The 13,972-nt window shown below is 42.4% G+C and overlaps 1 protein-coding gene across 1 annotated transcript; it reads left to right on the top strand.

Annotated features, from left to right (window-relative positions):
• The first annotated feature begins 366 nt into the window (after positions 1-366).
• On the top strand, positions 367-2,424 carry LOC103696234 (protein PSK SIMULATOR 1). The gene has a single exon (XM_008777781.4). The coding sequence runs from the start codon at positions 785-787 to the stop codon at positions 2,186-2,188; it is 1,404 nt and encodes a 467-aa protein (XP_008776003.2). The 5' UTR covers positions 367-784; the 3' UTR covers positions 2,189-2,424.
• Positions 2,425-13,972: the final 11,548 nt, after the last annotated feature.

The following is a 13,972-nucleotide window of genomic DNA, read 5'->3' as shown; positions in this document are numbered from 1 at the left end:
CGAATAAATTATCACCAACAAGGAAAATATCTATTTAAATTATATTTAAATCATGTGAATCTTACGCAGCCATGCAACATAAAAGAACAAAGATAGTATTACAAAATAGGTTATTCATCATCAAAAAAAAAACACCATAAGAGATCACCTAAAATGGTTGGGATCAACATTAACAAAACATATAATATATCAGTTCCCAAAGAAAGAAAACATGTTATCTATCAACTTCATAAAATTAAAAAAAAAAAGTTTATACCAACAATTGCTACCATCCACATAGTAGACTTTAACATCATTTTTCATCTACTCTTTTCAAAGAAAAAAATGTTTTTTCTTTTTTTTTGGCCAAATGATCAGTGAGATTTAGCACAGGACTTGGGTGCTCCAAAGCTTCAAAAGATGATGGGAAAAGATATCGGTTGGTTGGAGAGGGCAAGAACCAGCGAGTCAAAAGGCGCCCACAGCTATAGAAATGCGCCACCAACTTTGCTTTTACCATCCCCAAACCACTGCTAAGCCAAACATTTCCTACTCTCGCTTGCTCTCTTCCATTCTCCCCTTTACTTTTCTATATCTACTACATTTACCAGTTACCACCTTAGCTTTCGACATCCCACGAGCTCGCTCACCCACCCACCCACCCACCTCCTCTCCTTTCTTTTTTATTATCCTTCTCTCTGCAACTCCATTTCTAATCATTTTATCCCCTTCTATATCCTACGCACAAGTAAATTAGATACCATCCTCTTCTCCTCTTCCTTTTTATTCTTCAAAGCAAGATCCCATGGCTCTCGAGTCATGGCTAACCAAAGTAAGGTCTGCCATCTCGACCGGCCTCGACTCGGTCCGGTCGACGATGAACGCCACTGACGCCATTGCCATCATCGCCCGCAAGAAGGCCACTGTGGGCATCCTCGCCTTTGAGATCGCCAGCCTCATGTCGAAGCTCCTCCATCTATGGCGCTCGCTCTCCGATGCGCAGATCGCCCGCGTCCGCCATGAGACCATCGCGTTGCAGGGAATCCGCAAGATCGTCTCCGATGACGACTCCTTCCTCCTCGGCCTCGCATGCGCCGAGCTCACCGACACGCTCCGCCTCGTCGCCAACTCCGCCTCCACCACCTTAAGCAAGCGCTGCGCCGATCCCTGCCTACGTGAATTCCACCAGATGTTCAAGGAATTCTCCGAATCTGGCCACGACCCGCACCGGTGGGTGATGAGCTGGAAGGAGATGGAAAGCAAAGCCAAGAAGATGGATCGCTACGTCTCATCCACCGCTGCTTTATACAAAGAGATGGACGAGCTCTCAGAGGCTGAGCACGGGCTGCGGAAGCTCCTGCAGTGTGGCGGGGGATGCAACAAGAACATCCCAGCAAGCAAGATCGCGGCCATTGCTGAACTCCAGCAAAAAATCTTCTGGCAGCGGCAGGAGGTCAAGTATTTGAAGCAGACCTCCCTGTGGAGCTGCAGCTTTGACGCCATCGTCTCGCTGCTCGCCCGATCGTCGTTCACAGTGCTCGCAAGAATCAAACAAGTATTCGGATTTGAGTTTTATCCCCTCCCTCGCAGCCTCTCCATATCGGCTACCGTGTATCCATCTTCCGACACGCCGCCGCCGCCGCCGGCGGCATCGCCGTCAAAGAAGAGGCAGCGGTGCAGGTTCTTCGAGTCGAATTCAGCGGTGCTGGTGCCGCCACCGGAAACTTTGGGAGCAGCGGCGCTCGCATTGCATTACGCAAATCTGATTATAGTGATCGAGAAGATGATCCGGTCACCGTGGGCGGTCGGGCCGACTGCGAGGGATGATTTGTACAGCATGCTGCCGGGAAGCGTGAGGGGGATTCTGCGGCGGCGGCTGAGGGGGGTGGGGGAGTGGGGGGCGGCGTCGGATGCGGGGCTGGCGGCAGAGTGGCGGGCGGCGCTGGCGAGGATCAGTGAGTGGCTAGGGCCGGTGGCGCACAACACGGTGCGGTGGCAGGGTGAGCGGAGCTTCGAGGGACGACGGAGCGCGGGGGCGGCGCCCCGGAACGGCGTGCTCCTACTCCAGACACTCTTCTTCGCCAACCGTGAGAAGGTGGAGGCCGCCATCGCCGAGCTCCTCGTCGGCCTCAACTACGTGTGGAGGTTTGAGAGGGAGATGGCCGCCCGGGCGGCGTTGATGCACATGGATTCCCAAGACGACAAGTAGTGCTTGGAATTCCAAGGCATATGTCCTTCTGTCTTCTTCTTCTTTTTACCACGATTTTCTCTTTTCTTTCTTCCATTTTCTCCTTTTATGCTATTCAACATCTAAAGCCGCAAGATCTTGATCGGCTGTTGGGTTATCATGTACAAAGCCACATTAAAATCCCTCCTCATGTACGTGCTGCATGTAATCTTCTAACTAACGTACAGCTTTTTTTTCTTTTTTCTTTCTCCCCTCGAAAGTTATTAGTTGGACTTTGGATGTGTTCTTAGTTGGATATCAATGGTGTCGAACTCTGGACCGAGCATCAAAAAGAGAGATGGTATGTTTTTATGTTTATTAGGAAAAACCAGTAATCGGTTGTCTCCGTACTACTTGTTTGTTCTGGTTCGTAGCAAGATATTTCTTTGCCTATTTTGATTCCATACCAGTTCTGCTCTAGGGGTATCAAACTGTGGCCATTTGACCTCCAAAATGGGAGAGTAAAGGACGGGATCTTGTCTTCCTCCCCCTACCAAAGAAAGGAGAAAAGTAGGGTATGGTTCTTCTTCTGCAATCACTCTTGTGGGCCGAAGGAGTAGTGGTGGAGTGACGTGATCCCGACGCCATCGAGTTGGCCCACAAACGGCATGACCTGCGGTGGTAGGTCCCAAGGCTACAGTTCAAGGGATCTACCTTCACTTGCATGATCACGGCCTTTCTTAAATGAAGTTAATGTCCGTCTTGGCCCCTGCTCGGATTCCTATTCCATGACCTGAACTCATGAGCTGATATTAATATTTGTTTCTAGGTTTGATAGTGGTGCTTGGGGTAATAAGGAGAGGCATGATGAGGTGGTGGCCTCGGACACATGGGGGTCGGTGGAGTCAATCATGGCGAATCCATCACAATGCTGCGTGCCCTTTGTTTACACGCTGTCTCCCACCTGTAGAAACGGAGTATCTGATTGGATGATAGCGGGAGGTGAATGTGCGCATTGAACTCCTCGACGAAAGAAAATGACTCCTTTATCCTGGCTGAGGGTTTGGCATTGGATTGGCAAAGAGCGTTGAGAATTTTGGTGCTCTTTCCTTGGCCCTAGACATAAAAATAAATAAAATAAAATACCTACTAATCTCAAGAGATTTATATTAGTATGATGAACAACCTTATGGTTTAATTTTCTGGTCTCTCATATCAGTCTTTGCTCTTCCAGGCCTCCTGAATCACCATCTGCCTCCGACCGATTCTCTCTAGCCTCCTCGATCTCTCTTTTCCCCACCTGTTACGTCCACATGACCCATCACCTCTCCCACAGTACGTTAAGACCATACCCTCCGTCATCCCCGTAGCACAAGCCCAGAAACCTGTTAGGATCTCATGCATGCTGCAGAAAAATTTCAAAAATTTTCAGATCTGCAGCGGAAGAGCATGCGCAAAAACCATTTGTAAATAGATTAGGATTAAATTCTTTTACCTCGTGTCTCCGCAAATCTGATTTACGTGGATTTGTTGAAGGTTCGATGGAAGCCGCACATGCGTCCGGCCTCTACGGGTATCCACACGAGGCAAAGCACACCGATCGAAGCTATTAGATCTCCCCGAGGTGCTAGCTCCCTTGCAGGGATGGCTATTAATGGCTGATATTCTCCCTATCAATCAACTCTTGAATGCCTAAGGGAGGAGGAAGAAGAAGGATGGTTCAATGGAAGGAGAACAAAAATCCGCAGCCTTTTCTTTTTCCTTCGCGTTGGAACCAAGGAAGGGGATGAAGTAGACAACGCCAAGAGCTTCTTTTCCCTTGCTTCCTTGTGGCTGAAAGGAGGAATGGAAGGAGGTTCCTTGCAACCAAAAATTTCAAGAAAAACCATGAAAAATTCGGAGCCCCTTTGAACCTCTCTTTTATGGTGTGTGGATAGAGATTTTAGGAGCTCATCTCTATAAATTTAGGAGCTCATCTTTATCCCTTTGTGAATTCAAAATAGGAGGGGCATGGCCCCTCTTTTTTCCTTCACGCCACCAGCCAAGGGAGGGGCGTAGGCCCCTTCCTCTTCTTCCATTTGGTTAGCCCCCACTTAATCTAATTAAGTGGGGAGGGTTGGGCCCAAGTGCTAAGATTCAATCCTATTCAAAATAGGATTAGCACCCATTTCAATTTCCTCCAAATCCTAATCTAATTAGGATTTAATTGAACCATGACTCATTTGAACTCTTCAATCCTAATCCAATTAGGAGTCTTTTAATTAATTAGATTAAAATTAAAATTAATTAGAATTTAAAAAAATTCTAATCTAATTAGGACTTATTAAATTTCAGCCCTAAGGCAATTAGGACTTTAGAAATCCTACTCCAAATAGCACTCTAATTTATTTGAAATCCTAATTGTTGCCCAGATAGACAACCCAAGAGGGGGGGTGAATTGGGTTTTAAAATAATTGCAATTAAAAGACTTTGTGAGTAACTAATTAAAACTTTTGCGAGTGGATTAATTAGTTGCTATATGCAGTGGATGAAGGGAAAGGAAGAGACAATGAAACAATCACAAACACAAGTAATTTTATAGTGGTTCGGAGCTAACCCTTGCTCCTACGTCCACTCCCCAAGCCTCACTTGGGAGTTCACTATAATCCCTCGGATTACAACCGGTTGTTTTACAAGTTCACAACCCAACTTGTTATTTTACGAGATCACAACGAACTCGGTCGGTTTTCACAGGCTCACCGACTAGAACCACCCGATTATTTTTCCGGGATCACAATCAAACCCTTACACCGTTGGTTTTAACCTTGGCTCACCAACAAACCTTAACACCCTTGATTCAATCCCCTGATTGAATCAAGTAAGAAACAAATAGTTTGGAACAAACAGAAAAAGAAAGCTTCTCAAAAGCGTATTTAAACAATTTAAGCAAGGAAGAGTAAGAAGCCCTCAAACTGATTTTGGAGATGGAGGAAGGAGCTTTTCAAACTCTTTGACTCCTCTTGAATTTGATGTAGACTTGCTGTCAGGAGGAGAGCCTTGAATGTGAGGAAGAGAGTTGGAGAGTCGACTTCAATGCACTTCTTCCTTCTTTTTCGTGTAATCACTCTAGAGAGCTCTTGGTTGGTGGAAATCTCTTTAGCTTTGAATGGAGTTTCTCTTTCTTACTCTATTACTGTTCACTCAGGCTATTTAAGCCATTCCCGGAGTAAAATAGCCGTTAGACACATCCTTCTAGCCGTTCTGCACATTCTGCAACTCCTGACAATGTTTCCGTTGGGATCGAAGTCGACTCGCGCGATCTGGAGTCGACTCGCCTGTTGCAGGAGTCGACTCATGCTTTTCTGGAGACGGCTCGGCAACTGTTCTGGATTTGAATTAAAGTGCTGTCTTGACTTGGAGTCGACTCGACTGAACCTGGAGTCGACTCCCCAATGTCTGGAGCTGACCCGGCACTTTTGGAGATGACTCGTTCTAAGGAATCCAGAGATCTTTCTTTCAAGTTTGCTCACTCGAGTTGACTCGGATAATCTGGGAGTCGACTCGGCACTCAGAGCCCGAAATCCAGATCTTCTGTCTGTTGACCTGTGCTGTCTCAGAGTCGACTCGAACTGTCTCGGAGTCGACTCGGCTCTCAGAGACGAAAATACAGTCTTCTGTCTTGGGGTTGCGCTGCCTTGGAGTCCACTCGAACTTTGCGGGAGTCGACTCGGCTCTCAGACATCGAAGTTGGCTCTCTGACTTTTAGCCTTGCATTTCACTGGGAGTCGACTCTTGCTTCCTTAGGAGTCGACCTGCCAACCATCGGAGTCGACTCGAGTTCTTCGGGAGTCGACTCGGCTCTCAGAGTCCAAAATGGCTTCTCTGTCTTTCTGTCTGTTACTCCATGGAGTCGACTCGTACTATGCTGGAGTCGACTCGACAAGCATCGGAGTCGACTTGAATTCTTCAGGAGTCGACTCGTTGACAGGTTCTGAGATGAATCTTTCTGTCCGGCTGTCTGTTCTCAGTCGGAGTCGACTCGTAATGTGCAGGAGTCAACTCGAGCTTGTGCCAGAGCTTCTGATACGCTTGGAGTCGACTCGTAATCTTCCGGAGTCGACTCGAGATTCAGACTTTGGTTCAAATTGAATTCCTTACTTATCCAAAGTGTATTGAACCAAAGCTAGAGACACTTGAACATAAATTTACAAATATTTGACTGAAACACTAGATTGAATTCATTAGTATAACATAAGATATACTCAAATGCTTTGAGCTCATCAAAATCAAATAGGGTTATAATCAATCACTCCACAATCTTCTCCTTTTTGATGATGACAAAACATTGAGTATTTGCAAAGTGAATTGCTCAATCAAAAAGGAGATTTATAGTAAAGTTTTAAAATGAATTCAAGTGTCTAGTCATTTAATTTATCCAAAACTGAAAGGTGTGAAACAGTAAATTCTGAAGTTAAAGCTCCCCCTTTCATTTGAAATTATATAAGCCTTCATGTCATGCAATCAATTATTTGGCTTATGTATATTTAATGAATTTACTTTCTTAAGATTTCAGATTCTCCCCCTCAACACATGCATTCAACTTTGTTTAGATTCTCTGAATTTTCTTTTAGTGTATTGAAGCTTTTGAACTTAAATTTTTGGTTTTAGAGGAAAAATCTGTCAATTTGTTCTTAAGTATGATTCAACTAATCTCCGAATATCCCTTGAATAGATTCTGGAGATTACTCCTTTAGGAGCCCCAATAGAGAGATAATGAGCCTCGAGGTATCGAATCCACTTAGAACAAATTAAAAGTTCTATTTTGTGCTTTAAAAGTTCTCTTTTTATTGATTCCCTTTACATATCTATTCAATATATTTTCTTCCCCTTTTTGTCATCATAGCAAAAAGGAATAGCACATCATAAAAGCAGTTAGAGTTCAAATTTGCACAATTTGGAAGAGAAATGTCTACTCATTGTACTGATGTAAATTTAAGTAAAATTGTAGATACATCAAAAGTATAGAAGTAAGTACATATCAAAAAGAGAAAAAGCAAGCTACACTAGGATTTCTTTGTGGTGGAGGATGTGGCTCCCTTGCTCAGTCTCGTGTGTTGGATGACCATGCTTAACCCCTCATTGATGTTCCTCAGTTGTTCGAGTATTTCCGAGGTGGCCCTATCCTGGATCGAGGTAAGCTCAGTCAGATTCTCCTGGAGGGTATCCAACTTGAAGATCAGTACATTGGCTAGCCGTTCGGCACCCTGACTCTGGCTGCCTAGCTCCTGTCGGATGTCTTCTCGCATCTTTCTTGTATTACTCGTGACATCGCTCATATTCCTAGTCGGGTGGGCGCCGGCCGGTCTTTCGAAAATTGGGCTTGAATTAGTCTTCTTACATTGTAAATTTCTTCCCTCAGATGAGCCGTCATCTCGGTCACGGCTGGCAATGATGGAACCATCGCAGTGGAGGAAGCAGTCGCTGGACCTCGGAGCTTCCTCAGTAGGTCGTCCCGTAGCTCCCTCACGATCTCCTGCCGCAACTCTCGGAGCTGCTCAGGAGATATCCGGACCTCCAGTGGCTGAGAAGGTGGTGCAGTGGAGGGTCCGGCTGAGGTAGATGGTGCTGAAGTGGAGGGATAGGTGAGAAAATCTGAGTCATGATCAGGGCTGGGGGAGTGTCGAGTAGTAGGGTCAAAAGGTGTGGAAGTGGATGGTTTCCGGACCCAGACTCCCTCAACCTTATGGAATCCCATCCTGTGCAGAGTCCCCTCACCCATGCGATCTGTGTATCGCAGTGAGCGAGAGGGTTCCCCCTCAGGAATGGGGACCTCTAACTCCCTAAAGATCAAGGTATACAACATCCCATAGGGAAGACTGAGCCTAGGTTTGTCTAGAGGCTCACATAGGTATTTGTAGATGAGTTTTGGAAAGTTGATTGGAGTATCTTGAAGAATGTAGAAAATCAGGGCTAGGTCCCTCTCAGATACAAAATCAAAACGGCCTGTCTTGGGGAAGAGGGTCCTAGATATGATACTTAAGAGGAGCTGCATTTCAGCTGATAGCTGATTTGCAGACACCTCTTCTAGGGGGGACTGAGGTGGACTCTCTAGTATGGCCGTAAGGGCCTCAGTCCTATCCGTGGGGTGAGAGGGAAACACTCCTACTTGGGGAAGATGGAGGACTTGAGCAATGAAGTCCTCCGAAATAAATATAGGGACTTCCGCTACAGTTCCCTGAATACCACCATTACTCCTAGCTACAGTACCGTAGAATTTCCTAACTAACCCCGGGTAAGTAGGGAGATCTAGGGAACAAAACCTTTCTAACCCTTGAGCCCTTAACCTATGCCCTAGGGTAAAGCCTTCCCGGGAGAGGAAGTCAAAGTTGACGTATCTCCCGGTGGAGACCGCCTTCCCGGCGCATGGGCACGAGGGAACCGGCCTCGGCGAGGAAGGAACTGGAGGTTGTGGCCTCACGGGTTCATTCCGAGCCTTTGACCGTCGCTCGGTGCCGCTCGCGGAATGGGGCCTTTTCCAGCTCGGGACAACATATTTTCGAGGCATCCTAGACCTAAGGAGGGGGAAAGGACACGAGGAACGGAGGGAAACTCGACGGAAATGCCCTAACAAAGGTCGGAGACAAGGTCGGAGACGACTCTAGGGTTTTTGAATAGTGACGGCGGTGAATAGAAGTGTCGATTGAACGTTTCGATTAGGGTTAAAACATCGGATTCCCGACCTCGAGTCGACTCCAGTAAGTCGACCTCGAGTCGACTCCGAAATATGCGCGAGTCGACTCCCCCTATGATGCCATCGACCTCGAGTCGACTCCTAAATATGTGCGAGTCGACTCCCCCATGAGCCGACTCTAAAATGTATCCGAGTCGACTCGAACTCTGGCACGCACCCAAAAATCATGTTATTTTCGTGCCAAAGAAGGGATAATCAAAAAGTTTATAAGCTGATTTGATGATCATAGATGAGAAACTCTATATTTAACACAAGCTAATCATCAAAATCAATGAATTAGAAGAGAATATCACTAGGATGGATCAATCACTCCTAATCCTCTCCTAAGTACACAGAATCGATCCTCACACAGGGGTTTTGTGAAGATATCAGCGAGTTGATCATCAGTACACACAAATTGAAGTGTCACATCACCATTCAGTACATGATCTCTTATGAAGTGATGTCTTATCTCAATATGTTTAATTCTTGAGTGCTGAATTGGATTTTTAGTTAGATTAATGGCACTTGTATTATCACAATTAATGAGAATTTTATCTTGTTTAATGCCATAATCTTCAAGTTGTTGTTTAATCCACAAGATTTGAGCACAACAACTCCCGGCAGCAACATATTCGGCTTCCGCCGTAGATAGTGCAACCGAGTTTTGTTTCTTGCTAAACCAAGAGATTAAATTTTCTCCTAAGAATTGACATGACCCGCTGGTGCTTTTTCTATCAAGTTTACAACCAGCAAAATCTGAATCTGTATACCCTATTAAGTTTATGCTAGATTCTCTAGAGTACCATAAACCTATATTTTTCGTTCCTATTAGGTATTTAAAGATTCTCTTGACTGCAATTAAATGTGATTTCTTAGGATTAGATTGATATCTAGCACACATGCATACACTAAACATGATATCAGGTCTACTTGCAGTGAGATATAATAAAGATTCTATCATACCTCTATACATCTTTTGATCTACTGATTTACCTGATTCATCTTGGTCTAGTTTGCATGATGAACTCATGGGTGTGCTGATTGACTTGTTTCCTTCCATATCAAACTTCTTAAGCATCTCCTTGATGTATTTGGCTTGATTGATGAAGATTCCTTCTTCAGATTGTTTGATTTGGAGCCCGAGAAAATAGTTCAGCTCTCCCATCATGCTCATTTCAAATTCACTCTGCATTAGGTCAGCAAATTCTTCGCAAAGGCGATTGTTAGTAGCACCGAAAATAATATCATTTACATAAATCTGAACTACTAACATATCTTTGTTTTTTCTTTTCAAAAACAATGTTGTATCAACGTTCCCTCTAGAGAATTCATGATCTAACAGAAATTTGCTAAGTCTTTCATATCATGCTCTAGGTGCTTGTTTCAAACCATAAAGTGCTTTGTTTAATTTATACACATGATTGGGGTATTGATGATTTTCAAAACCAGGAGGTTGTTCTACATACACCTCATCATTAATATACCCATTCAAAAAGGCACTTTTTACATCCATTTGAAATAATTTGAAATCTTTAGAGCATGCAAATGCTAGTAACAATCTAATTGCCTCAAGTCTAGCTACAGGAGCAAAGGTTTCATCAAAGTCTATACCTTCTTCTTGATTATACCCCTTTGCTACTAGTCTAGCCTTGTTCCTAATCACGATTCCATTTTCATCAAGTTTATTTTTATATATCCATTTGGTTCCTATTATTGAATATTCAGAGGGTCGTTCAACTAGGTTCCATACCTTGTTTCTAGTGAATTGGTTTAGTTCTTCTTGCATTGCATTAATCCAATTTACATCCTTTTCAGCTTCTTCTATGTGTTTAGGTTCAAAGTGTGAGACAAATGCTAGATGATTATTTAAGTTCCTAAGAGATGCTCTAGTCCTAACAGGTTGAGATGGATCATCTAAAATTAATTCCTTAGGATGCCCATGAGCATACCTTCAAGCCTTAGTCAGCCCATAATCCACAATTACCTCTTGGCTTGTTGATGCTTCTCCAATTTGCTTTGGTTCATCTTCTTGTAATGTCATCTCATCAATTTTTTCTTTAAGAATTTCTGCATCATCATCAAGAGCTACTTTCTTGCTAGAAGAGATGTCATTAGTATCATCAAAAACAACATGTATAGATTCTTCAATAACAAGGGTTCTTTTGTTAAAGACTCTATACGCTTTGCTTGATGTAGAATATCCCAAAAAGATACCTTCATCAGCTTTAGAATCAAATTTACCTAAGTTATCTTTGCCATTATTATGAATGAAACACCTACATCCAAAAACATGAAAATAGTTTACTTTAGGCTTTCTACTTCTCCAAAGTTCATATGGTGTTTTCTTTATAATGGGTCTCAATAAAACTCTATTTAATATATGACATGATGTATTAATGGCTTCTCGCCAAAAGTACTTAGGGAGGTTACTTTCACACAACATGGTTCTAGCCATTTTCTCTAGGGTTCTATTCTTTATTTCTACAACTCCATTTTGTTGTGGTGTCCTAGGTGCAGAGAAATTATGAGTTATCCCCTTTTTACTACAAAATTCGTCAAATAGATGATTTTTAAATTCCGTTCCATGATCACTTCTAATAGCTATGACTGAAGCATTTCTTGCATTAGTTACTTCCTTATGAAATTTCTTAAATACAGAAAATGCTTAATCTTTATGGGCTAAGAACATGACCCAAGTATATCTAGAAAAATCATATACAATAACAAGACCATATTTGTTTCCACCAAGACTTGTAGTTCTAGTTGGTCCAAATAGATCCATGTGTAGTAGTTCAAGAGGTCTAGAGGTAGAGACACAATTTATGGATTTAAAAGAGCTCCTAGATTGTTTGCCATATTGACATGCTTCACAAATTTTATTTTTCTCAAATTTTAGTTTTGGCAAACCTATTACAGAATCTCTTTTAACTAACTTAGATATTGTATCCATACTTGCATGACCTAATTTACGGTGCCATAACCAACTTGCATCATCAACCTTAGTATCACTAGCTACTAAGCAAGGACTATTTTTAGCAAGATCTTCAAGATCTACTATATAGACATTTCCACGTCTTATTCCTTTGAATACTAAGCTATTGTCAATTGGGTTGGTTTTGATGCATAGAGATGGTTTAAACAGAACATCAAAACCCTTATCACATAATTGACTTATGCTAAGTAAGTTATGTTTAAGACCATCTACCAATCGTACATTATCAACAAGGGTTGAGGAGGTGATTTATATTTTACCTATACCAATGATGTGACCTTGATTATTGTCTCCAAATATCACTGCACCTCCCTTTTTAGGCTCTAGGGTGAAGAATTGGTCCTTGTCACCCGTCATGTGTCTTGAGCAGCCACTATCCAAGTACCAACAGTTTTTGTCGACCTTGGCTGCAAGACACTCCTACACAAGAAAATCATACAATTTTAGGTACCCAAGTTTTCTTGGGTCCTTCATGGTTAGTAATGTTGGTTCCTTTTGGAACCCAAACCTTTTTAATTTTCTTTTTAGCTTTTTCTTTCCTATGGTCACACATATTAGCTTTATGTCCTACTTTTCCACAGCAAAAACAGGTTATATTCTTAGTTTTACTTTCCCCTGCTTTCACAAAAAAGTTACCAAGGAGCTTTTGCTTATTCTTAGGTTTGTATCCTAAACCAGCTCTATCAAACACAGCCCGTTGATTATTAAGTATCATTTTCAATTTTTCAGAACTATATGTAAACTTTTCAACAATTGGTTTGTATTTTTCAAGCTCTTGTGTAAGCTTTTGTTTTTCTGTTTTTAGTGTGTTCAAGTCTTTTGTGAGATTATCTTTTAAAGTTTGTTTACCGTTTTTAAGTTCTGAAATTTCCTTAGTCAGTTTTTCATTATCTTTAATTAAAGTATTAGTTTCTTGAATCAACATTTGCTTGCTTGTTTTAAGTTCTAAATTTTCTTTAATGATAAAATCCTTATCCTTAATCAATTTATCGTATTTATGGAGGTGAGATTGATTGGTTAGTTTTAGCTCTTTATTCTTAAGACTTATTGTCTTATATTCATCCATTAATTCATTAAACGCATCATACAATTCATCAAAGGTAAAATCTAAATGCGTTTCAGATGTTACCTCATTTTCGTTTGCCATAAAACATAGATTGGCCTTTTCCTCTTGTTCCTCATCCGATGATGATGATGATGAATCAGAATCCGATAGGGTGGAGACGAGGACTTTCTTTTTCTTGTACTTGCTGGCCTTCTTGAGCAAAGGACAGTCCGCTCTGAAGTGTCCTGGCTTCTTACATTCGTAGCATCCGATTCTCTCATTTTCCCTTTCCTTACCTTTATCCTTGTAATAGGAACTTGAGGGACCTCTCCTTTGATGAAAGGACTTCTTTCAGTTGATGAATTTTCTGAACTTACGCACGAGAAGAGCCTCATCATCATCTCCCTCATGATCTTCTTCTTCACTGCTGCTACTGCAAGATAAATTCTTGTTAGAAGAAGTAGATTTGAGAGCTATTACCTTTCTCTTATGAGAGGATTCTTCTTCGCTGTGTTGTTTCATTGTGAGCTCGTACGTCATTAGGGATCCAAGAAGCTCCTCAAGTGGAAGCTTGTTCAAGTCCTTGGCTTCTTGGATTGCGGTAACTTTGGCCTCCCATGACCTTGGCAAACAACGAAGAATTTTTCTGACAAGGTCACTGTTAGTATAATTTTTGCCAAGGCTTTTTAGGCCATTGACAATGTCAGTAAATCTAGTAAACATGCAAGTGATAGTTGTGGAGTGATTGATTAAAATCCCTATTTGATTTTGATGAGCTCAAAGCGTTTGAGTATATCTTATGTTTACTAATGAATTCAATTAAGTGTTTCAGTGAAAATCGTGTCTAAGTGTTTCTAGACTTGGTTCAAGATATTTTGGATAAGGTATGAAGTCAGTTTGAACCAAAGTCTGAGACTTGAGTCGACTCCAGGATATTATGAGTCGACTCCAAGCGTATCAGAATCACTGGCACGGGCTCGAGTCGACTCCAGACCAGTACGAGTCGACTCCGACTGAGAACAGACAGACGAACAGAAAGCATCAACTCAAAACCTGTCAGCGAGTCGACTCCTGAAG

The sequence above is a fragment of the Phoenix dactylifera genome, unplaced genomic scaffold, assembly GCF_009389715.1.
Source record: "Phoenix dactylifera cultivar Barhee BC4 unplaced genomic scaffold, palm_55x_up_171113_PBpolish2nd_filt_p 000329F, whole genome shotgun sequence".
Classification (NCBI taxonomy): Eukaryota; Viridiplantae; Streptophyta; class Magnoliopsida; order Arecales; family Arecaceae; genus Phoenix; species Phoenix dactylifera.
The sequence above is the reverse complement of the archived record's forward strand: the minus strand, read 5'-3'. Positions and strand labels throughout refer to the sequence as shown.

What these genes read in the sequence shown, in the direction of transcription:
- LOC103696234 (XM_008777781.4), top strand. Translation starts at nt 785, where the DNA reads ATGGCTCTCGAGTCATGGCTAACCAAAGTAAGGTCTGCCATCTCGACC.